The 22,081-nt window shown below is 38.2% G+C and overlaps 1 protein-coding gene across 1 annotated transcript in view; it reads right to left on the minus strand.

Moving 5' to 3' along the window:
* Positions 1-9,316: 9,316 nt before the first annotated feature.
* Positions 9,317-22,081, minus strand: part of YBX1 (Y-box binding protein 1) — a 34,535-nt gene continuing 21,770 nt past the window's right edge. Inside the window, exons 5-9 of the mRNA XM_044668756.1 lie at positions 21,893-21,982; positions 21,262-21,564; positions 20,893-20,975; positions 10,523-10,788; positions 9,317-9,685 (exon numbers count right to left, since the gene is read on the minus strand). Coding sequence (XP_044524691.1) covers positions 10,554-10,788; positions 20,893-20,975; positions 21,262-21,564; positions 21,893-21,982 — 711 coding nt within the window. The 3' untranslated portion in view covers positions 9,317-9,685; positions 10,523-10,553. The remainder of the gene's footprint in view (positions 9,686-10,522; positions 10,789-20,892; positions 20,976-21,261; positions 21,565-21,892; positions 21,983-22,081) is intronic.

Consider the following 22,081-nt stretch of genomic DNA (forward strand, 5'->3'; position numbering starts at 1 on the left):
AGATGCTTATGTAAGTTATAAATTCTGTTTCAGGATTATTTCTCCTTTTAAAAACTCTTACCTTACATCTTAGATTCGATACTAAGCATTAGTTCTAAGGCAGAAGAGCAGGGCCTAGGCAAAGGGGGTTAAATGATTTGTCCAGGGTCACCTAGCTAGAAAGTGTCTGAGTCCAATTTGAACCCAGTTCCTCACATCTCTAGGCCTGGCTCTCTATCCACTGAGCCATACAACTGTTCCCCATTTCTCTCTTTAACTATTCAGGAAAATTCTGCTAAGGTTTCAGATTCTCTTGGGAATCCACAGGGTCCTTTGCCTCATTAGGTATTGTTTCATTTTACTTTGTCTTGCAACATTTAGTCAAAGATGTTTGGATTCACTTAGAAGTCCTGAAGGTCATCTTCTCTTCTATTACTTACACTTCCCTATTAATTTATCAAACAGAATCAGTGTCAAGATTTTTAGCAGTGTTCTTCTGAGACTTTTGGTAATCAGTCTTATTTTTCTTATATTCTCCTATAACTTGCTTTCTGACTCTCCACTTGAGAACTGCTGAGTGGACATTAGTTCTGCATCCCAAAGAGATAGGAAAAAAAAAAGGGGGAAAAGATCTATTTGCAAAAAAAAATATTTATAGCAACTCTTTTTGTGGTAGGAGAGAATTGAAAATTGAGAGGTTGTCCATTAATTGGGGAATGGCTGATCAAGTTGTAGTATATGATTGCAATGACATTATTGGGTTATAAGAAATGAGCAGGATTACCAAAAAAACTGTTCAGATTTATCTGAACGATGCAAAACAAAGTGAGTAAAACCAGGAGAACAGCATAAACGGCAACAGCAATATTGTATGATGATCAACTACAGATGACTTAGCTATTCTCAGCAATACAATGATCCAAGACCCCTCCAAAGGAAATGTGATGAAAATGCCATCTACTTCCACAGAAAGAACTGATGGAATATGAATGCAGATAAAAATATACTAATTTTCTATTTTCTTTGTGTATTTTTTTCTTCTTCTACAGCATGATCAGTGTGGAAGTGTTTTGCATGATCACTTATGAACAACCTAGATCAAATTGCTTACCATCTCAGGGATGAAGGAGAGGAAGGAGAGAATTTAGAACTCAAAATTTTAGAAAATTAGTGTTAAAAGAATAATTGGGAAAAAAAAGAAAATATTGCTGAGTGAATCCAAAAACATAACTCCATGAGCTCCCAAAAGGACATGGGGAATTGATGAAGGAGTTGAATACATTAGGAATTGGCCTTCTCTACTTTTACTTCCTCAGATGGTCACCTTCTCAGGGTGCTTAGTAGTACAACAGTAGTACAAAAGTACAATTACTTTTCTTTTTGGGTGTAATTCTTATTTTGGCGAGTTTCCAGAGTTCCTGAGGATGAGAGAATAGGTTTAGTCTTCCTTCTTTTTAGTCTTGTGACCTAGAAGTTCTAATCACTGTTTAGAATGTTTTTGTTGTTTTTTATATCACTCAGTTTCTGATTGGATTCCTCCTCTCACTACAAGGTCTCTCTTGAATCAAGTATTTATTTATTATTAATAGAAGTTATATCCAGGAATCTCAGTTCTTTTCTCCCCTCCCCACACCATAGAAAGCATTATCTGGCAGCAGATATGTATGTATCAATTATGTCTTTCATGTTTCTATTTTTTCAGTCAGTTAATTCTCTGGACGGAGGTGAACATTCACAAGTTATTGTTCAGATATTAAATCTGTAGCTATACATAATGTTTTCTTGGTTCTACTCATTTTACTCTTCATTATCTCAAGCAATTCTTTCCAAGTTAAAAAAAATTAATCTGCTCATCATTTCTCATAGTGCAGTAGTATTCCATCATAATCAGATACCATTAGTTGTTTAGCCATTCCCCAAATTTTGGACATCTCCTCAATTTCAGTTCTTTGCCACCACAAAAAAAAAGCTGCTATAAATATTTTGAATCATACAGGTTCTTTTCCTTTTTCTCTGATCTCCTCAGGAAACAGACCTAAAATTAAAGTTTTATAGCAATCTGGGCATAATTCCAAATTGTTCTCCAAAATATCTGGATCAATTCAGTTTCACCAGCAATATATTAGTACCCCTACTTTTTCACATCTTCTCCAATATTTATCATTTTGCCCTTTTGACTTTAGCCAATCTGATGGGTATGAACTAATACCTCAGAAATGTTCTGGTTTGTATTCCCTAATCAGTAGTAATTAAAAGCATTTTTTCATATATCTATATATGGCTTTGATGTTTTCATCTGAAAACTTTTGTCTGTTCAAATCTTTTGTTCATTTATCAACTGAGAAATGGCTCATTTCTATTCAAGGATTTTTGAAACCCTTATCTTCTGTCTTAGAATTGCTACTAAGTTTCAGTTGTAAGGCATAAGAGTTAGGTAATTGGGATTAAGTGACTTGCCCAAGGTCACAAAACTAGGAAGTGTCTGAGGCCAGATTTGAACCTCCCTACACCAGGCTTGGCTCTCTATTCACTGAGCTGCTCTTGTATCAGGATTTAAAAAGCAGGGGAAAAAAGGCCGTCCAACAAAACCATTTTTTTATATTACCAGTACCTAACATTATATGAATTTCTTATACCAGTCATAGTTTCACTAACAGTATATTTCAGTATCCCTGATTTTTTTATAGCACTTATAATACTGGACTATTTTCATCTTTTATCTTATTTGCCAAGTTGCTAGGTATAAGGCAAAACCTGTTATTTTTATTTGCATCTCTCATTAATGATTTGGAGTCACCTTTCATAGAAGAGTTAAAAGATTTCAATTTTTCTCTGAAGAGCCATTTCCTTGTATTCTTTGCCTGGTGGTACAGTGGAAAGAAAGTTGGGCCTGGAATTAGGAGGACCCATGTTCAAATCTAGCTTCAGACACTTATCTGCAAAAACCTGGGTAATCACTTTACTGGTTTGCCTCAGTTTCTTCATCTATAAAAGAGTATATAATAATAGCACCTACCTCCCAAGATTATTGTGAGGATCAAATGAAATAATAAATATAAAATACTTAGCACAGTGCTTGGCACATAGTAGGTAATATATGAATGTTTATGCCCTTCTCTCACTGAGGAATGGCTCTTGGTCACATATCATTTTAATGTCCTTATCAGTGTTATCTTTGTAATACAAACTGACTTAATAGCTCTAATTACTATTTTCCCTTCCCTTAAGCTCAAATTTGCCTCTCTGTAGGCACCATAGCAGCTAGTTATGCCATCAGAGACCAAGGGAAACAAATCTAATTCTTTTCTCCCACTATCATCCCTCAAACATTTGAAGACAGTTGTCAGTGTCAATAAATCAGTCAACATTTTTTAAGAACCTCCTAGGTCACAGGAACTGTACAAAGTGCTGAGGTTCAAAAGAGGCAAAAAACCTTCCTTTCCCTCAGAGTTCACAATCTAGTGGAAGAGATAACATGCACACACAGATGCAAAACAAACTATATACAAGATAAATAGGAGGTAATTAACAGGGGGGAGGCAACAGAATTAAGAGGGGTTGTTGGTAAAGACTTCCTTTAAGAGATAGGATTTATTGGGATTTAAAGGAAGCCAAAGAGGTACTGACCTTCTGAAGGAGAGTTGAAACCGAGGAAGGATGTATGCTACAGGGTTGGGAGACAGCCAGAGACAATGTTGAGAGGGTCTTGCTTGTGGACCAACCAGGAAACCAGTGTCACTGGATCAAAGGGCACATGGAAGGGATTAAGGTATAAGAAGACCGGAAAGGTCCTACTTGAGTCTTCTCTTCTTCAATATAAGCATTCCCAGCTCTTCCACCTGACAGTCATATGGCAATTAGGGGCATCCCGCCATCATCCTACTCATCTTCTTCTAGGCCAGTGATTCCCAAAGTGGGCGCTACCGCCCCCTGGTGGGTGCTGCAGCGATCCAGGAGGGCAGTGATGGCCACAGGTGCATTTATCTTTCCTATTGATTGCTATTAAAATAAAAAAAAAAATAATTTCTAGGGGGCTAAGTAATATTTTTTCTGGAAAGGGGGTGGTAGGCCAAAAAAGTTTGGAAACCACTGGCTTAGACCCTCTGCGGTTATTATCAATATCCTTCCTAAAATGTGTCCCATAGAACTGAACATAACATTCCGGATGATTTGATCAAGATAGAATACAGTAAGATACTTTATTCCTGACTCTTTAACGAAGCCTAATATTCCCACTTATCGACTCTTTGAGCTTGAAGACCATTAAAATCCCAAGACCTTTTTTCTGATGAATAGCTATCTATTCACATCTCTTCCCTTTCCATATTGTACTTGTGAAGTTTAATTTTCAATCCCACATTACATTTATCCCTATTAAATTTCACTGAATTAGGTTTAGCCCAACATTCTAGCCTGTCACAAACAATCTAGATCATGACTGTCATCTATCATGTGAATTATCCATCCCAGCTTTGTGACATCAGGAAATGAGGTAAAGATGCCACTTGCTCCCTGGGGATCCTGGATTGGAAACCTTCCAAGACTTTACTAGAGGAGATACAGGAATGTATGGGGTGTTCAGAGAGGACTAGCCCCTCTGGTGTGAGGGTTTGCTGAGCCCTTTTTTCAGGGTTGCTCATCTACCTTGGGTGTCCATTTTTCACCCAACTCTCACCCATGGCTTCAAGATGCTGTAGTGTGGCCAGCAGTCACATCTTTGTAAAACTATCCTGGCCTACCCCAAGCTTATGAAGACTTCGCCTGACTGAACTGTCTGATGGAAATCATTTGTTCCCAAGTTCACGAAGGTGGCTGAAGCAGGCACTGTGGAGCACTTAGCTTGCTACGGTCGTCCATGGCAACCTGAGCCACCACCAGTCCGCTTGGCTTTTGTCCTGTCACAAGATTTTGATGACTAGAAGACAGTGAGGCCAACAACTTTGTGCCATTCTGACTCACTTAAATCCAATTCATGGGCAAGATATCACCCTGCAATGCAAGAGATATGCTTCCCAGGAAAAAGGTGAGAGTTCCTTTATCCTCTGCTGTGACCAGATCACATCCTGGAATATTGTGTTGAATCCCATTTTAGGACATTAATACAAGAATGCCCGGAGGATGGCAAAGAGAATGGTGAAGGGCCTTGAATTACCTTATCTCACCAGGTTCCTCCTTGTGGCATATCAGTGCTTCTTTTTTCTCACTATTTCACACCCTCACAGTATCCTATTCCAAATCTCTTTTTTCAAGCCACGTAGACCAGCTCATTCCACCCCGACCTTCCACCAATCAAGAGAAAAGCTTACCTCATACAAACACTGGCCATCTTCCTGCCATGCTTTCCCATCTCTGACCCAGCACTCTAGCTCCTGATTGGTGAAAGTTCATTATGTAGGAAGGCTTAGATTTGTACATGATACACCCTGTATTTTTTTTTTTTGACGAGTCATTCCCGCCTTCCCCTTTGTTTTCCAAGAATATCAAATTAATTCTAACTTCCCTTTGACCAGATCCACAATCTCTGTGACTTCCCCAATCAAAATACCCCTCTCCTAGCCCCTATATAGGTCTTTCCTGATTAGAATGGAAGGTCCTTGAAAGTGGGGACTACTGTGCTTTAAAAAAAACTCCAACCCCAGGCTCTTACTATAGTATAGGCTTAAATAATGTTTTTTCATTCAATTAATTGCCTTGAAAAAAAATCCAAAGCTACCCCTCAGCTCTCTTGATTTCATACTCATTCCATTCTTTCCTCTCTTGCTATACATTTGGAGGATGAGATGGTAGCCTTTCTAACTACTCCTTTTTGTTCCCTTGATTCCCTCATCTTCTAACAGCTTGCCCTTTCATAATTTTGGACCTCTCCTTATGTTTGTTTCTTCCTGACCACCTACAGAGTACCCACATTTCCCCCAGTTCTCAGATCTTCACTTGATTTTATCCATGTCAAATTATTGTTCTACCTACTTTTTATAGGATAAAGCTGCCTCTATCTGTTGTCACTATACTCTCACCTCCAACCCCTTGTGATCTGGCTTCCATGCCCAGTCCTTGACTGAAACCACTCTCTCCTCATAGATAAATCCTGTGGTCTTTCATTAACTCCCATCCTTCTTTAACCTTACTCTAGCATTGGATGTATCTGACCGTACCCTTCCTTCTGGATAGTCTGAATTTTTGTTATTCTGCTGTTATGGTTCTCAGTTCTCTTCCTTCCCCTCTGAAGGATCAACACTTATGTCTCACTCCCCAAGTATGACCTGGGTTCTCCTCTCTTTCAGTTTAATCATACCTGACTCTTCATGACCCAATCTGAAGTTTTCTTGCCAGACCCTGGAGTGGTTTGCCATTTCCTTCTCCAGCTCATTTTACAGATGAGGGAACTGAAGGAAGTAGGGCTGTGATTTTTCCCAGGGTCAGAAGGCTATTGACTGAGACCAGACCTCACTATAGGCCCAGGTGTCTATAGCTTTCTCTACCCCTATCCCTTTGCGTAATCTTTCAGTTCCCATGAATTTGATTATTTCTATGCAAAAGTCTTATATCTACATATTCAGCCCTCATCTCTTGCCCGAGCTCCAGACTGCATCTCCAACCAGGTATCCAAAATGCACCTTAAATGAAATAGTAATACCTAGCATTTATATAGCACATTTTTTGATCTACACAACTCTGGGAAGTAGATGCTATTAACATTTCCATTGTAGGAAATTCAGGTTGTGAGGTAGACTGAGGTTAAGGGACTTGGTATCTGAAGCTGGATCTGAACTTGGGTTTTCTTGCCAGCAAGTCCAGCACTCTTACCCATTGTACCACTTAGCTGCCTAAAGAATGCATCCTTCCTCCTGAACCCATCTCTTATTACCTAATAAGCTTCTAGTCATCTTGGTTCCCAGCACAACACAGGAGTCTTTTTTTTTTTTAAACCCTTACTTTCCATAAGTGACTTGCCCAGGGTCACACAGCTAGGAAGTATCAGAGGCCAGATATGAACCCAGGACCTCCAGTCTCTAGGCCTGGCCCTCTGTCCACTGAACCCCTCAGCTGCACCTATGAAGGTCATCTTAATGCTCTTTACTGTCAACTTCTACCCTAATTGGCTGACATCTTTCTAGTTCCTCATCAACATAGCTCCCAACCATTACCCTAGTGCAGGTTCCTTTGCATCAGTCTCCTTGGGTCTCATCGCAAGCTTCTCTCCTCTCTCCAATACATTCTCTTTAAGCAGCTGCCAAATCGATAGTGCTAAATCATGGGTCTAACCATGGCCTTTCCCCAATATAAGCCATTGCCTTGTCCTTTTTAGTGCTCTCAATAATGTGGTCCCCCAGCCCTCTTCACAAGGTTCATTACATTACAAGGCACATTATCCTCTCTGGCCATACAACACAGTTACAAAGTATTCCTCACCTTATTTCCTGCCACTTTTTAGAATCCTTAGCACCTTCTTTCCCTGAGATGTTACCTCACTTACATTTATGTAAACTAGCATTCCTGAATTACTAGTTCAATAACCTCATCAAAAAAGGAAATAAGTCTAATTGGTACTTATTAGGTTGAACTGCTTCTACCCATCTGATTTTGAGGGAAATTGTGTCAGGAAAGGATTCCTTCATTAGTTGCCATAGCGACTCCTTTCAGGGTTGGTTATCACCAACCCTGGGTCCTGGGTCAAGGCCTTTAATTCCTTGTATATTTTAAGTGCTTAATTTTCACATATTGTCCTCCTAAAGTCATAACATAGATTGATGCAAAGTGAACAGAACCACAATAGAAATAGATCATTTCCCCTCATTTTGATTCACTCCCCTGTAGATCTCCCTACAGCATCTAAAAACACTTTTAGTAGGGAGAAGAGCTCTTAAAGGCCCATGGTGGGGAACCTATGGCATGTATGCCAGAGGGGGCACTCGGAGCCCTTCTGTGGGCATGAGAGCCATCACCCAGCAGTTACTAGAAAGCCAGAGGGACACTGAGGTAGCACCCTCCCATACAACCTGAGGACATTTCTTACACCACCCGCCCCTTGAAAAGATTCACCGTCACTGGCCTAGGCTGATTGACTATTTCCACATAGCTTGCTTTTGCCACCTGCCATGCAAAATAAACTTTGCTTAAGGGTAGGTAAGGTAGGTAATGAAAGGGAGGTTTGAGATCCAATTCATTTAGTGATTCTATTTTCAGAATTAAGGTCATTTAAACATTATTTAAAATACCAATTCCAGTGATCAGATGCAGCTCTGCTTATTGGCTTTCTCCACTGTACTCTACACAAGAGGATGTGGATGATCCAGGCATAAGGTAGGAAAATATATCTCTTTAGCTTCCAAAAGCTAGGAAAAGGAATTCATATTAGCAATATTTTTAATGGAGTTTGTTAAAATAAAGAGGTTTCTAGTTTATTAGTCAGCCAGAAAGTCAACCCAAATCTCACTCATTCACCCCCTGGGGATTCTAGGGATTGGAACCAGAAGGGGTAAAAAAAAAAAAAAAAAAAAAACCCTTCAGGAATTGAGGGACACAGCTAGAAAACTAATTTATGGGAAAACAACTTTCTATAATAGCAATTTTGAAAAAGAAACATTCTTGGCAAAAAGTAGATTGCTCAGTAACTGAATGAAAAATCTAGCTAGGTATATAAGGCAAATAAAGCATACATATTTTGGTAGTGCCTCTGGAAGGCAAAAATACTGAGAGGAGGGTTGAACTAGATCTTAGCAAGATCCATGAGAACACTAATACCCAGACCAAGCAAAAATAAGTCCTATAACTGTGTGTGTATACAAATAAAAATATATCTTAATCTTACCAGGATTTGAAGCCTTTTGGGTTGAGACTGGGTAATTAAAGGAAAAAAAAAAATCTTATCTATGCAGAGATTTCTCCCCAACAACTTTCATTTGAAAAAATTTAAGATTCCTTATACAATCTATCTTTGACCAGTCATTTTGCAATATCATTAATAGGATTCATGTTTGTTAATCAGTTATTATTCCATTGGGGAAAAAAAAAGATTGAAACAAGAGTGGCTGAAGTGGGTTCTAACTGTGTCAGGGAGACATCCCCTCATCCTCCAACATTCCTTTCAGTGTACCTAGAAAAGCCTGAGGATCTTTTTTCAGAATGTTTTTTAAAATGAAAAAGATTACAAAGACAAGCAATTATAATGAAATATATAGTTATCAAAATATTTTAAAAAGTTTTACCAGCTTCAGAACTCCTTTGTATGAGCCAGGGACTAAAGGAACCCATGATACCCCCCCCTCTCCCCCATCTATTTGCAAGACAATTTGATTCTGCCAACATCATTAGAAGCCAGAGACATGCACAGAGAGAATAATTATTTAAAGACCTTTATTAACAGGTGCTTGCAATTTGTAGATTTTTGAAAAAATCAGGTGTACTTTTATACAAATTAAAAATGAGGTTCTTAAAAATCTCAACTTGACCAGATATGAAACAATTTAAAAACCTTTAAAGGTGTATTGAGAAAACCAGGCTTTTTAAAAAACATGTTTGTCATTCCCAAAAAGAGACATCTTTAGGTAAAAATAATAAAAAACCCACGCTGCATAGATAATGCAGAGAGTTCTAGTTATCTGGTCAACAGCAAAAAGCAAGCACTTAGGTCTTCCGTTCCAAATCTTTTGTTCATTTCTTATTATTGCTGGAATTTCATATTCTTTCTTCTTGTATGATGACTAAACTAGAAAAGAAACAAATGTCAGATTATGTTGGTCTCTGAGACATCACACATTGGTAAAAATCCATCCTTCATCCCAGCCCAATTTTACCCAAGATCAAGTTATCTAAACATATCCCAAAAGAAAGCTGTAGGTCATTCATTTCCTATTTTTTTCGCTATACAACGTCCTTCCCTCTAGAATAACCTTTTCAGAGAAGAGTCAAGAGGATAACATACATGGCAAAAATGGAGATCAGACAAAACATTCATTTCCCCATTTATAATGCGGAGAGAATGAAACAGCAGAATCCACTTTAGAATGCTGGTGTCCAGAGATATATAGTCACTAGGCCCACCATTTGACCAAGTAGCACAATCAAATCCATGGTGAGGGAACAAAACTGTGGAATTTTATTACATGATTGCAACTCTCTAGAATCCATAGGTACACTTCAAGGAATAAGACATCTATTAGTTTAACTTTTTCTCACAGTCATGTCCTGCTATTCAAATTAACACCTGGGTCTCTCATTATTAGTACACATAGGAACAAAAGAAATGGAATTACCATGAGTTTCAATATCTCATCAGCTAAACAAACAGAATAGGAAACATTCAACAGGGTAAATTTTGATTTTCTAACACCTAGGCTGCTAAGACTGTGGGCTTTTGCCCACCCAATACCTTATATGTATGCTTTTATTAAGTTTTTACTTAAGGATTTTACACAAATCCTTTAAAATTAAAATTTAACATTGAAGAAAATCTGGGTGGATGACTGATCAAAACTGAGCCAAATTCAATTTGCAAAGTTATTCTTTGCTATGCTCAGATTTTCAGAAGCACCAAAATAATTACCCGGATGATGGTAGAGATGGTAAGCCGGCATTTACTCAGCCCCGCCCTGCTCAGCCTCGGGAGCGGACGTATTCTCAGCTGGTGGTTCGGCTGCTTTTGTCTCTTTGCCATCTTGTGGTTTAGGGTTCTCTGGGCGTCTGCGTCGGTAATTGAAGTTACGGCGGTACCGACGTTGAGGTGGCTGCTGACCCTGGGTCTCATCTCCTTGGTTCTCTTTGTCTTCTTCATTACCTTCCTCTCTAGGCTGTCTTTGACGAGGAGGGCCCCTGTAATCAAGTTAATAACACTTGGAAGAATGCAACGAATTTTGTTCTAATCATCCCCAAGTGAGTCAAGTATAACAGGAAGCTACATCCTAGAGGAAAGTTGGTAAATCCAGTACTTTAGGTTCAATTCTTTTGTTATTTTGTATACCCAACCAGACGTCTTAACTGAATTCAATTTTCCACTATCTTCTGCTTTTCTCAATGAGTTAAAAAACTTTAACGTTATGCCTACATTTCCTTAAAGAAAAAAAATCCTACTTCTCCCCAAATATGACATGCATGGCCTAAGCCATGGAAAACATCAATTTCAAGGGGGGGGGGGAACCAGCTTTAATCTAAGTGAGAGTAGAGAAGTTGCATCTGACCTAACCCATATTAATCCTACTACCACAGAGGTGATCTGGAGAAAACAGACAAAACTCTATTGCCAGACATAGAGAAATGGCAACTACTGAATTCCAACTCCAGAAAACAATCTGTAGCTACACTATACAGAACCCTGATCTTAAGAGAGCTACACAATATGCTAGAATGAGGGGATAGTGAAGGGGAAGGTGGTGATGCATTAATTTTCTTTGGGGACTGAATATAAGAAAGGCAGAAACCAGGAAGACAGTGCAAGGTCAAGAAAACACTATTAAAAGTGAATAAATCTGCTATGGAACCAACATGCCACCGAGTAAAAGAAAACTCTGAATGCAGTAATCTTAGGTTCAAAAAATAGTCACTAAAAATTTCCAATACTATTTCATCATCTTCCTGGCTACCTTTTGAAGGTTATTCCTAACATATACAGTACCATTTTCCATCCAGAGGTATTATCACACTTTTGTGCCATTCATATAAATGTGACCTTTGAGTTCAGAACTTTTTACATAGCCTTCTATAACACATTTCCCCCCACAGCAGTGATGACTCTCACTGGAGGGGAGAAAAATGTGACCAAATGCCATATATACCTAGCCACACTCCAGTTTTGAAAGTCTCAACTGTCTCCATGTGAATGTTATTATTACAGGACAGGGATTGTAAGACTGGGGAGATGAGGAGAATAAAGCAGAACTTTTTAAAAAGCCCAAGGAATTTATGAATCAGCTAGAAAAGAATCACAAAATTATAATACCTTATCAGACACCAATGAATTTGGCTTATTAAGTGCCATGTATTTAGCAAAGCCCTTTCAACACATTCTTTCAAATGCCCAAATTTTCTTCTCTAAACACTTTCATGAAATTCAACTTCATGTTACATCTGATCTCTTACCTTTAAACTTCTTTTCTGTGTATAAGCTTCATTCCTCTACCAATCCATACCACTTAAGTTTCTTTGTATTTCAGGACCCAATATTTTGTTGGGGGCCTACACAACATAGTTAATGGCAATACTTGCACTCTTTGCTGAAACTTACAATATTTTCTTAACTGCTTTCCTTTCCAAAGACTTGTTCAGTCTTCAGTACTGACAAAGGAAGGATTCACTAGTGAAATCAGGCCAGATCTCAAAAACTCAGGTCAATGTCATTCAAGAATTCTTTTCTTAAGACATTTTTACAAAATAATTATACTTTAATAGTTGAGATTTGTGAAACCCAGACATTTTTATTACATGGTCATTGTCCTGTTAAGTCCTAATCAATGTTCTCTTTCTTCTTCCTCTCCTGGTGATTATATACATTCTAACTCATGCAATGACTTCAAGTATGTATCTAGGGACCTCATGCCTGACTCTACAAAGCACAAGATACCTTATAGGTAACAGTCACTATAACATACTAATTATCAAAAAAACATTGTATGCTTTGGCTCAATTCCACAGGTTAAGGCAACGGCAATATTTGTTTCTCCTTACATTTGCCCACATCTCTACATGTTTCCTTTCTCTTAATAGCAACTCCTCCTGACTTTTGGCTATCTTCAATAATGCCTTCTTTCTCAACTCATAATCTCTTTATAAACTCAGTGCCATCACTCCTATCTCTATCCCTTCCATTGTTCCTAATATTTAGTACTTGGATTCACATCACTAATAATTGACTCTGGGTGTTTCTGTTGCCTGAATTTTTTACTGTGTGGATATGGTAATGTTATTCTTCTGTGCAAAAACAGAAAAGATGGCCCTCCATGATTTGGGTCTCTGTCTTTTTTATTTCACTTAAGTCCAAACTCTAGCTAAAATGGATGACTGACTGCTTTTCAGTTCCAGTATGACTATACTCTTGCTCATTTGTTAACAGCATGATGGCATTTTTTTTTCATCTCTTGAATATATTCAATTCAAATGCCAGTTTCTCAATGTAAATCTTGCACCACACTCCATTTTTCAATTTTCTCAAAAGATCTTATTGCAAAATCCTCTACAAATTAAGTCACCCTGAACCTATTTTGATAATGTGTATGAAATAGTATCCATTACTCGCCTGAGTCCTTTCCTAGACTAAATTCCATGTCTTATTTTGTCTTCCCAAAACCTCTGCAGAGTAAACACTTAATATATTTGCTCAAGACAGTAACTTAACTTATTTGACCTATCCTTATCCTATGGCAAGAGGACACTGAAAATTTATCAAGGCACATCTAGCTGTGAGATAGTCAACTACATGCTTATTTTCTCAAATCCACTTCAGTTTTTATTCAAAGGGTCTGAAGGACAATAATGACTCTTCCAAGGCATTTTCTAGAATATCTCATAACCAAGCTACCTCAGCAAACATACTTCACAAATGTTCGCAAGAGAAAAATACATAACCAGCTTTGTTGAGAGGGTAAGGAAGAGAAGAAAGAAAATAAAGAGATACATATGGCCACCTAGAGTAGGACAAGAGGAATCGCCCCCCACCTCCTCTCCCTTTACTTTGAGTAGGTCCTAAGGCTACTGTGTATTCTTCTCAAAGACAAAGACAGTTATATATTAATGTCTGTGCTATTTTAAGGTTGAGGTTTATATACAACAATTTGCCAAAATCCTCCCAGGTCTGTGAAAAGCATACTAAACATGAAAGATCCAGTTATTCATTATAAAATCATGAAGGAGGAAATAGGTTTAGAATTTAAATGCCTTGCAGGAATATTATAGCTAATGACATTCAAACAAGAACTTGTATCTCTAGATCCCATTTGAGTATTTTCCTGCTTCTCAAGTCTCTGTGATGCTATTATTTTCAACCGCCTTTCAGTGAGGACTAAAAATAGAAAGGAATACTCATTTGAGTTTAAATTACTGCAAGTGTTCCAAGTGTGAAAGAACTACATTCTGAAAATACTCTAGAAGGGATTTAGTCATCAAGCAATAAATATAAGCCTGGAAACCTTTGAAGTCCTTTCAGCTTTAGGGTTCTAGGATTGTTCAGCAACCAAAAAATACTCCTTGCTATAAGAAATGCTCGGTCCTCAAAGAGCTCCTAGGAATCAACTGGTCTTATCAGCACCCCACAAAGGAGAAATAACAATTATAGGCATTTTAAGATAGAGTAGGATGTAAAAAAGTATAATTTCCCATTTCTGTTATAGTCAAGAACATACAAGACCATCATCACTGCTACTAAATCAACTTCAGTGGCTTTTTATTGCTTCTAGGAAAAAACATCAGCTTGCTTTTTTAAAAAGTCCTTCACAATGATATGGTCTACCCAAAGTGGTCTTCTCTGATTTATCATACGTAATAATACTCTCATCTCCATGCCTAACATGGAATCTAACCTCACCCACACTTCATCCAAAGTTCAGAATAGCTTCAAGTTAAGTCTACTTTCTAAACATGAACTCTTTCTTAAGCCGTTAACTGCTAGCTTTCTTCCTATCTTGTTACTCTTGTTTTTATTCTAGATACTTGTATTTCCTAATGTCAAGTAGAAATACAATTACTCCAAAAACAAAGTGTTTCTTTTTTGGTCTTTGTATTCCTTGAGTGGCTACCAATTAGAAGGCACTTCTTAATACTTATTAAAACTTTTAACAGAAGTCCTATTCTAATATAGTCAACCTTTTATGGTCTGTAGTAATAATGTATTTTAAGTATAGCTTATTCATGGGAAAGCAAAGCCTGACCAACAGAACAGAAGATAATGGGAAGGAAAGGTGAATAGGTAAGAAAAGTTCAGACACTTTTTAAGGTCAGGACAGGGATAATGGGCTCAAACAGAGATATACATACTAAAAAACTAAGAGTTTCTAGAGCCCAACCTGGCAAAACTTATTTGTAACTTGATTGCCTTTATAAACATGCCTTTCCCCTGAAACCGTGAACTAAAAGTTGAGAGGATGTAGCAAAATTTGTTTTAACATTAATCTTTGAATTTTCAGATGACCCAGAAGAAATTCTCTTCTGTTATTAATAGTATCTGAAAAGCAGGTTTAATCAAAATGTGATTCTGAGATAATCACATACAGACCACCATGCTACAGGACCAAACTTTATAGGATAGAAAACATTTCCTACCTTCCTTTACCACTTTGATGAGAAGAGGAAGGAGGAGCAAGGAAAATAAACTTTTTCCTCAGTGATACTCCCCAACTTTCAGGGCACACTAATGTTATATATACCAAAATAAGGTGCTTCCCACAGACCACGATGTGTTCTGTATCTATGTATCGATCAAAAGCAGTTTCTCTATAGAAACCAGGATCCATCTTCAGGTCTGAGCTTCTTGGCCCCTCCCATACGAACATACTACTAAGACTTGTGGCTTCAGGGGCTCATCTACAAAGTATAGATATTCGCATTTTTCCTTACCTTAATGAATGGCTCATAAAGAATGATTCATCTGATCAAGCCAGGAAGGATTTGACAATCACCATGGAGTCTGGGACTTCAACTTCAGAAAGCCTATCCCTTACCTTCCCCAAGGCTTCTGAGGAGCTACCTTAGACATCAAAAAGATGTTAGCTTTCCTGTGTACATCTCAGCTTTCCACTGTAGTCCTGACTGCAAAAACCATCAGGGAACAGCTGTGACAGGGGATCTTTTTCATACATCTGCTGGGACTTAGAGATTCATAATTTCTCTTTGAGAAAAGTCAGTATGGAGCAATTTCTGTGCCATCTGGGTTCACACCTGGGCTAGGGAAACAAGGAGATACCCACTTAGAATTAATTTGGGTGTTTTGTTGGGCATGTCAGCAAAGGGAAACTGCCTCACTCAGTAGTTTTATTTCTATATCCAAGGGTAAATGGAAAAAAAAAGTACAAAGGTTGTCAGTTATTTAATGCTCTCCACCCAAAGGTAGATAGATTAATTCCTTCAAAGGTACTTCAGTAAGAAGAGAAGACCAACACAATATTAGGCCCTGTCCTCTGGTCATTCTCTTGGGGCTTAAATTCTGAATGAAAATTTGGCAGATTTAACCCAAAGAAAGTACTTTTTTTGTTAAGTTAAGACCTGAGTTCAAGTTCAATTTCAGGCACTACTATGACGACTCTGGATAAATAACTGCTATTTGCCTCAGTTTTTCAACTAAAAAAATGGGAATAATAACAGCACCTACCTCTCAGGGTTGTTGTGAGGATTATGAGATATTTGTAAAGTGCTTGGCAAATAGTAGGCACTTTATAAATGCTTATTTTCCCTTTCCCTTCCCCCTTTCTGTTAAGGAGAGAAAAACTCAGATTGAGGAGCAGTACAAAGGCAGTATGAAGTGATATAAGCCATAAGCATAGATTCAAGTCCTCCAAAGGATTAAAATATATATATATATATATCTATCAAAAAACTAAAAAGGTTTATATCATGTTGATGATGATGTGTGGGCAATATATAACCACCACTGGAGATATGTAGAGAACAAACTAAAATTTTAATCATTTGTTTAAACCATTGTCCCTCAATTTTGCCAGAGCTGATAAGCAGCAATAAAGGGTTAATTGCAACTCCCCCGCCACATCTTCCTTGGGACAAGCTGTAACAGAGCTAAGCTTAAAAGGTCATCTTTAAGGGACAGCTATTTGGTTCAGTGGATACAGAGCTAGGCCCAGTGACAGGATGTCCAAATCTGGTCTCAGATACTTCTTAGCTGTGACACTGTGATCAAGTTATTGAACTCTTAATTGCCCAGCCCTTACTGCTTTTCTGCTTTGTAATTAAGTATCAATTCTGATTCTAACACGAAAGGTTAAGAGTTAAAAAAAAAAGTCATCTAGATTCAAAGCCTTTTATTTTATGGATGAGGCTTAGCAATTAAGTGCTCTGCTCAAGGCCACCAAAGTGGTAGGTAGTAAGTGGTAGTAAATCCAGGACCGAGCCCAAGTCTTTAAACTCCAACCCGGTACCACTTCCACTGTACAGTACTGAAGAAAGATCAGAAGGCCAAGTGGGTAAACAAAACAAAGGGCTTATTTAAATAACGCACACCGATTACATGGATAAAAGATCCATTTCTTTAACAGTTATAAAGTGGTAGTGGGTTCCATCATTTTAACACTCAATTCTTTTCTATATAGCCAAGGGAAAAAATAAGAGAGTCAAGTTCAGGTCTGATTAGTCCAAAAAAGATACTTGAAGTTCAGGGGACAGGTTATTATTATGCCTGGGGGCTTTTAAGTTCATGATAGATACTACTTTTTTCCCTCCCAGAGAATAATCTGGTTTTGTTTTGTTTTTTTCTTGCCGCTACAATGCTAAATTATCCTGGAGAAATTTTAGAATTTCGTTTTTAGGCACTCTCAGGTTTAAAATCAACTCCACTAACATAACAGAAATATTCAACTTTAAAGGCAGATTAATCCCAACACCTTTGTAGAAACAAATTGATAATCCTTAAAAATGCTTGGTTCTGGTGCTGGTGGATAGTTTTGTACTGGGCTTATATTTAGTATAGAGAGATAATTCCCAATGTAAAAATTTTCTCTACCAATGTAGATTAGTCATTCTGTGCACACTCGGTTTCTACTATAACCAAGTTGCATAGGGACAGAGTTTCAAGATGTGCCCAGGATGATGCTATACAAGTCACCCCGAGTTCCAGTTAACATCCTGTCTTCTACAAGGAAGTCTTTTCTGATGTCTATTAATTCTAGTACCTTCCCTATTATTACTGCTAATTTATCTTATACTTTAGCTTGAAATGTTGACTCCTTCATTAGATTGTGAACTTGAGCAGGGACTATTCTTTACCCCCTCACCCCCCTGCTTAGCACAGTACCTAGCACACAGTTTATTGAATAGAACGCAACCCTGGGTGGGCCATCCTAACTGCAAGTACCCATTTGTCAGAGGTTATCTTGTTTAATATAACCTGGTTATTCCAGGGTACAATGAGGCAAAGAGTGATATGGGCAACACTAACCAGAGACTGTCAGTGGAAATCTGTAACCCAACATGGAAGGGTGGAATAAGTAAAAGAATTGGCTATGGTGATTATTTCTCAATGTGTCATGGACCCTCTGTACCTATCTCCATAAAGTATTGATACACATACTTATTTGGACTTTAGTATATGGACTCAGCACTACAGAGGAAGACAGCATACATACTAAAGATGCTGATGGCAGGGAATCTTAAAGATTTTTTGGGGGGTGGGGAAGTGGGTCCTGGGTCTGTTATTTCATTAGTGAAGAGAGTTTCAGGTGAAATTCTCTTACCATGGCCAATTGTCACCTGCTCTGCTGCTAATTTGTCTTAAACTGCCTGGGAGTTAATAAGTTAAAGCGAGCAGGTTAGGCCTGAGGGAGGCCCTAGAGCCAGATCTCCTATATTCCAGAGCAGGAGTCGGCAACCTTTTTTTAAAATGTAATTTCGTGAAAGCCGTACAGTGCTGACAGTGCATGCTCCGCGCTCCTGTAACACTGCCTGAAAAAAAAATTGACTTTATGGCTCCTGCAGAAAGAGCCATACGTTGCCGACCCCTGTTCCAGAGGCAGCTCAGTCTGACACTGCTATATTGTTTCTATAATTAAGTGATTAATATTCGGCAAGTACTAACCCATTGATAGCAAGTATTTACTAATCCCTCACTTTCCCCAATAGGAAAAAACCAAATGCTCTATAAAAGTGCATTAGCTAGAGCTGAGAATTTTCTGGACTATAATAAAATGCTGCCCTCAGGAGTGAGCTTTGCTGCCATAAAAAATAACTCAGTTTGGAGTTTTTGTTTTTTAAAAATAAAAGTTCTTTCCGTTTCTTCCCTTGCTGACAAACTATATCACAGTTAAATGTCCCCTGCCTATTTAGCAGGCTTCCTGTGCCCTCCCCTCCAATATTGTTTGGAAAAGCAGACAATGTAGCTTCTAAACAGTTATGTCTTGAGACATTTATTCCATTTATCACAGGTCTTTTGCTCATCTCTGGGACCCTTTGGCAACTAGGTACATTTTGGATACTTGGAATTGGGTACTACCATTTCAGTGGGATGAAGGGCTTATGGAAAATCCAAACAAACCACTTTCATGAGTAATGTATGGTTCTAATTATACTAACAAAGCCTTGAAGTTCCACCAACCCAAAGCAAAGATCCATGAGAGAACTGCTTGACAGAACTTCAGGGCTGGTACTGACAATGAAAGGTCACCTTTGGGGGAGGCCTTTGTTTAATTAGGATTAAAATCAAAAGTTTTGAAAACAGGACTTTCTACATGATTGTAATGCACCTGCTATTCACACAGGGTACATGAAGTGAGATTACTTAGTTCTCAAAGAGATTAGAAGTTGACATGAAGAAGGATTATTGGTATTTACACCAGCTAGATATAATATAGTCATGGTGAAGATTCAATCCCAATACTACCTAAAGTGCACAGTGCAATACAGAACTTACCTTTCCAGAAAAGAGCCCATTTGCACCTGCAAACATTGCTTGGACACAATACTCTACAGGTCCCCTTGCTGTCAAGGCATCACTGCTTCAGTCTACTCTATTCCTAGGCAAGTCAGCTCAACACACATTAAGGGCCTACTAGGTGCAAGATGCCAAAGATACAAAGGGGTGAAGGAAGACCAATGGATAGTTCCTTGGACTAAGGAATGAAGAAAAACTGCTTGCTGATTTAGATTGGAAAACTTCAGGGAATTCCAAGAAAAGGCTTGATTAATATAGAGGGGGGGAAAAGGGGAGAAAATGTTAGAACCTTCCCCTCCTCCTGTACATGGTCATCCAATAAAACCCTAAACAGAAGGGTTTTATTTATATGTAAAGGATTATTAGCTACCTGAAGTGATCCTTAAAAGCTACCAGTGGTTTAGAAATTTATTTTGAGATCAATGCTTTAATAATTATAGTACCCCATAGAGAGAAAACAAGATTAGCAACACACATTGAAACAGAAAATTTGTCACTTTATGTCAATCATTTAGAGTTTATAATCCATCTTCCTCACTTTCTTTTCTGGCTCCAGCTAGTGTCTTTCCTGCTAATACTATTCTATCACCTCCAAATTCCTACTAAGAAGGAATATTAATAGCTAGTGATAGTTCTAAAAATGTTAGTCTGTCAGAACTGTTTTCTCCCAAGAATTTAAGCTCCCAGTGGCTTATGTGTAAATTCAGATGAACACACACATACACCAAAAAGGAAGACATTAAACCAATCCTCCTTTTGCATCTTCACATCAAGTTCAGATGTCCACTAGCACTTCTAAAAACCTATCAGTATCAATCTTGCCCTTAATTTGCCACCTAATCTGTTACAGGTCTTTAAAACCTGTATCTTCTTCCTTCCAAGAGGGAATATAGCTTTAAAAGGCTTTATTCCCTGCACTACCTATATGTACCTATTACCTTCAGGTAGACTCAAACTGTTATATTGCCATTTTTCAACTTCTCTTTTTATTCTGTTATGGTAAAATGTAAGCCTGTTGATAAAGGTATTTTTAACCAATGTAAAAGGAAGGATAAAGTATAGCCTGCCTTAATCATTAATTGACTAGGGAAGGAGGAAATTGCATCTGCTTCCTGACCAATACAAGCCAAAGAGCTTTAAAACCCTTTAAGCCAGTTTCTTTGCCATCTGATCAAAGGAAATGTGTTAAAAGTGAAATAACCAAAAAGAAAAGATAGTAAGAGAAACCAAGGAGCAGTATTAATTTTCTCTGATAGAAAATGCTATTATCCTAAAAATGTGACCTGGCATATAGTTGGGGTAGCATTTTAATACAGAAGATACATCAACATGAAGCATACCTGCGGAATCGTGGTCTATAACCCCGATACATATTCTGTCTCACTGGTCTACCTTGTTCTCCTGCACCCTGGTTGTCAGCACCCTTAAAAACAAAATAAAAACAATGCACATCAAATCTACTAAAACCAGTAATGGAAGTCCTTCCAAAGAGTTAAGCAAAGTATAAGTCTGAACTCTAAAGCCAGGAGTTAATACTACAACTGGTCCTATTTTGGATTTGGTTGTTCTTTCCCAAAGTAAGGGAAAAAATTATCATTCGTCCATTTTACCATTATGAGAAACATTGTTTTTAAAGAAAACATTTGAAAACTCAAAAGGCAGACAAAAAGACTTTCTGTTCAATCTCCACATCTTTCCTAGAACATTACCTCCATCACTTCTCCCTGCACAGGAGGGTTGGAATACTGTGGTCGACGCCCATAGGGTCTCCGCATGTAGTAAGGTGGGAACCGCCGCCTGCGGTAGGGACGGCGTTGTTGAGGCTGGCCTTCTGGAGCACTCTCCGATCCCTCGTTCTTTTCCCCACTCTCACTATTCTGGTAATTCTGCTGGTAGTTCCGTGGAGGACCCCTGCGACGTGGATAACGTCTGTAATGGTTACGGTCGGCTGCATATTTACTGCCTTGCACTGGAACGCCACCAGGGCCTGTAACATTAGCTGCCTCCGCACCCTACAAAAGCCATTACAAGTTGATAATGACACTCAAAGGAAATCAAACAAAATTATATTCACAAAATTCAATTAAAAAAACAAAACAAACAAAAAAAAAGGTTTGCTGTGGCCAGGGGGTGCATACACACACCACGTGACTGAAATGTATCAGTTCATCACGGCTCTGAAAAGATTGCACACTAACTGCAGCCAGCACACAATAGGGAAGCTATAAAGCTTGATGAACCTGTATATTTGTGGTCATCTGACCCATCTACATTAGAGTCACCATCAAAACTCATTATATCTGGACTGAAGTCAAACCTTTACACAGAAAACATCCTCACCTTTTCTCCTTCAACAACATCAAACTCCACAGTCTCTCCATCTCCTACACTGCGAAGGTACTTCCTGGGGTTATTCTTCTTTATGGCAGTCTAGTAATATCACATTCCAAAATTAGATTAACAGGGGTGAATAATGTGCTTTTTCATTTAAAACGTACCAGAGTTAATTATTATTTTGAATATACTTGG

The sequence above is a fragment of the Gracilinanus agilis genome, chromosome 3 (assembly GCF_016433145.1).
Source record: "Gracilinanus agilis isolate LMUSP501 chromosome 3, AgileGrace, whole genome shotgun sequence".
NCBI lineage: Eukaryota > Metazoa > Chordata > Mammalia > Didelphimorphia > Didelphidae > Gracilinanus > Gracilinanus agilis.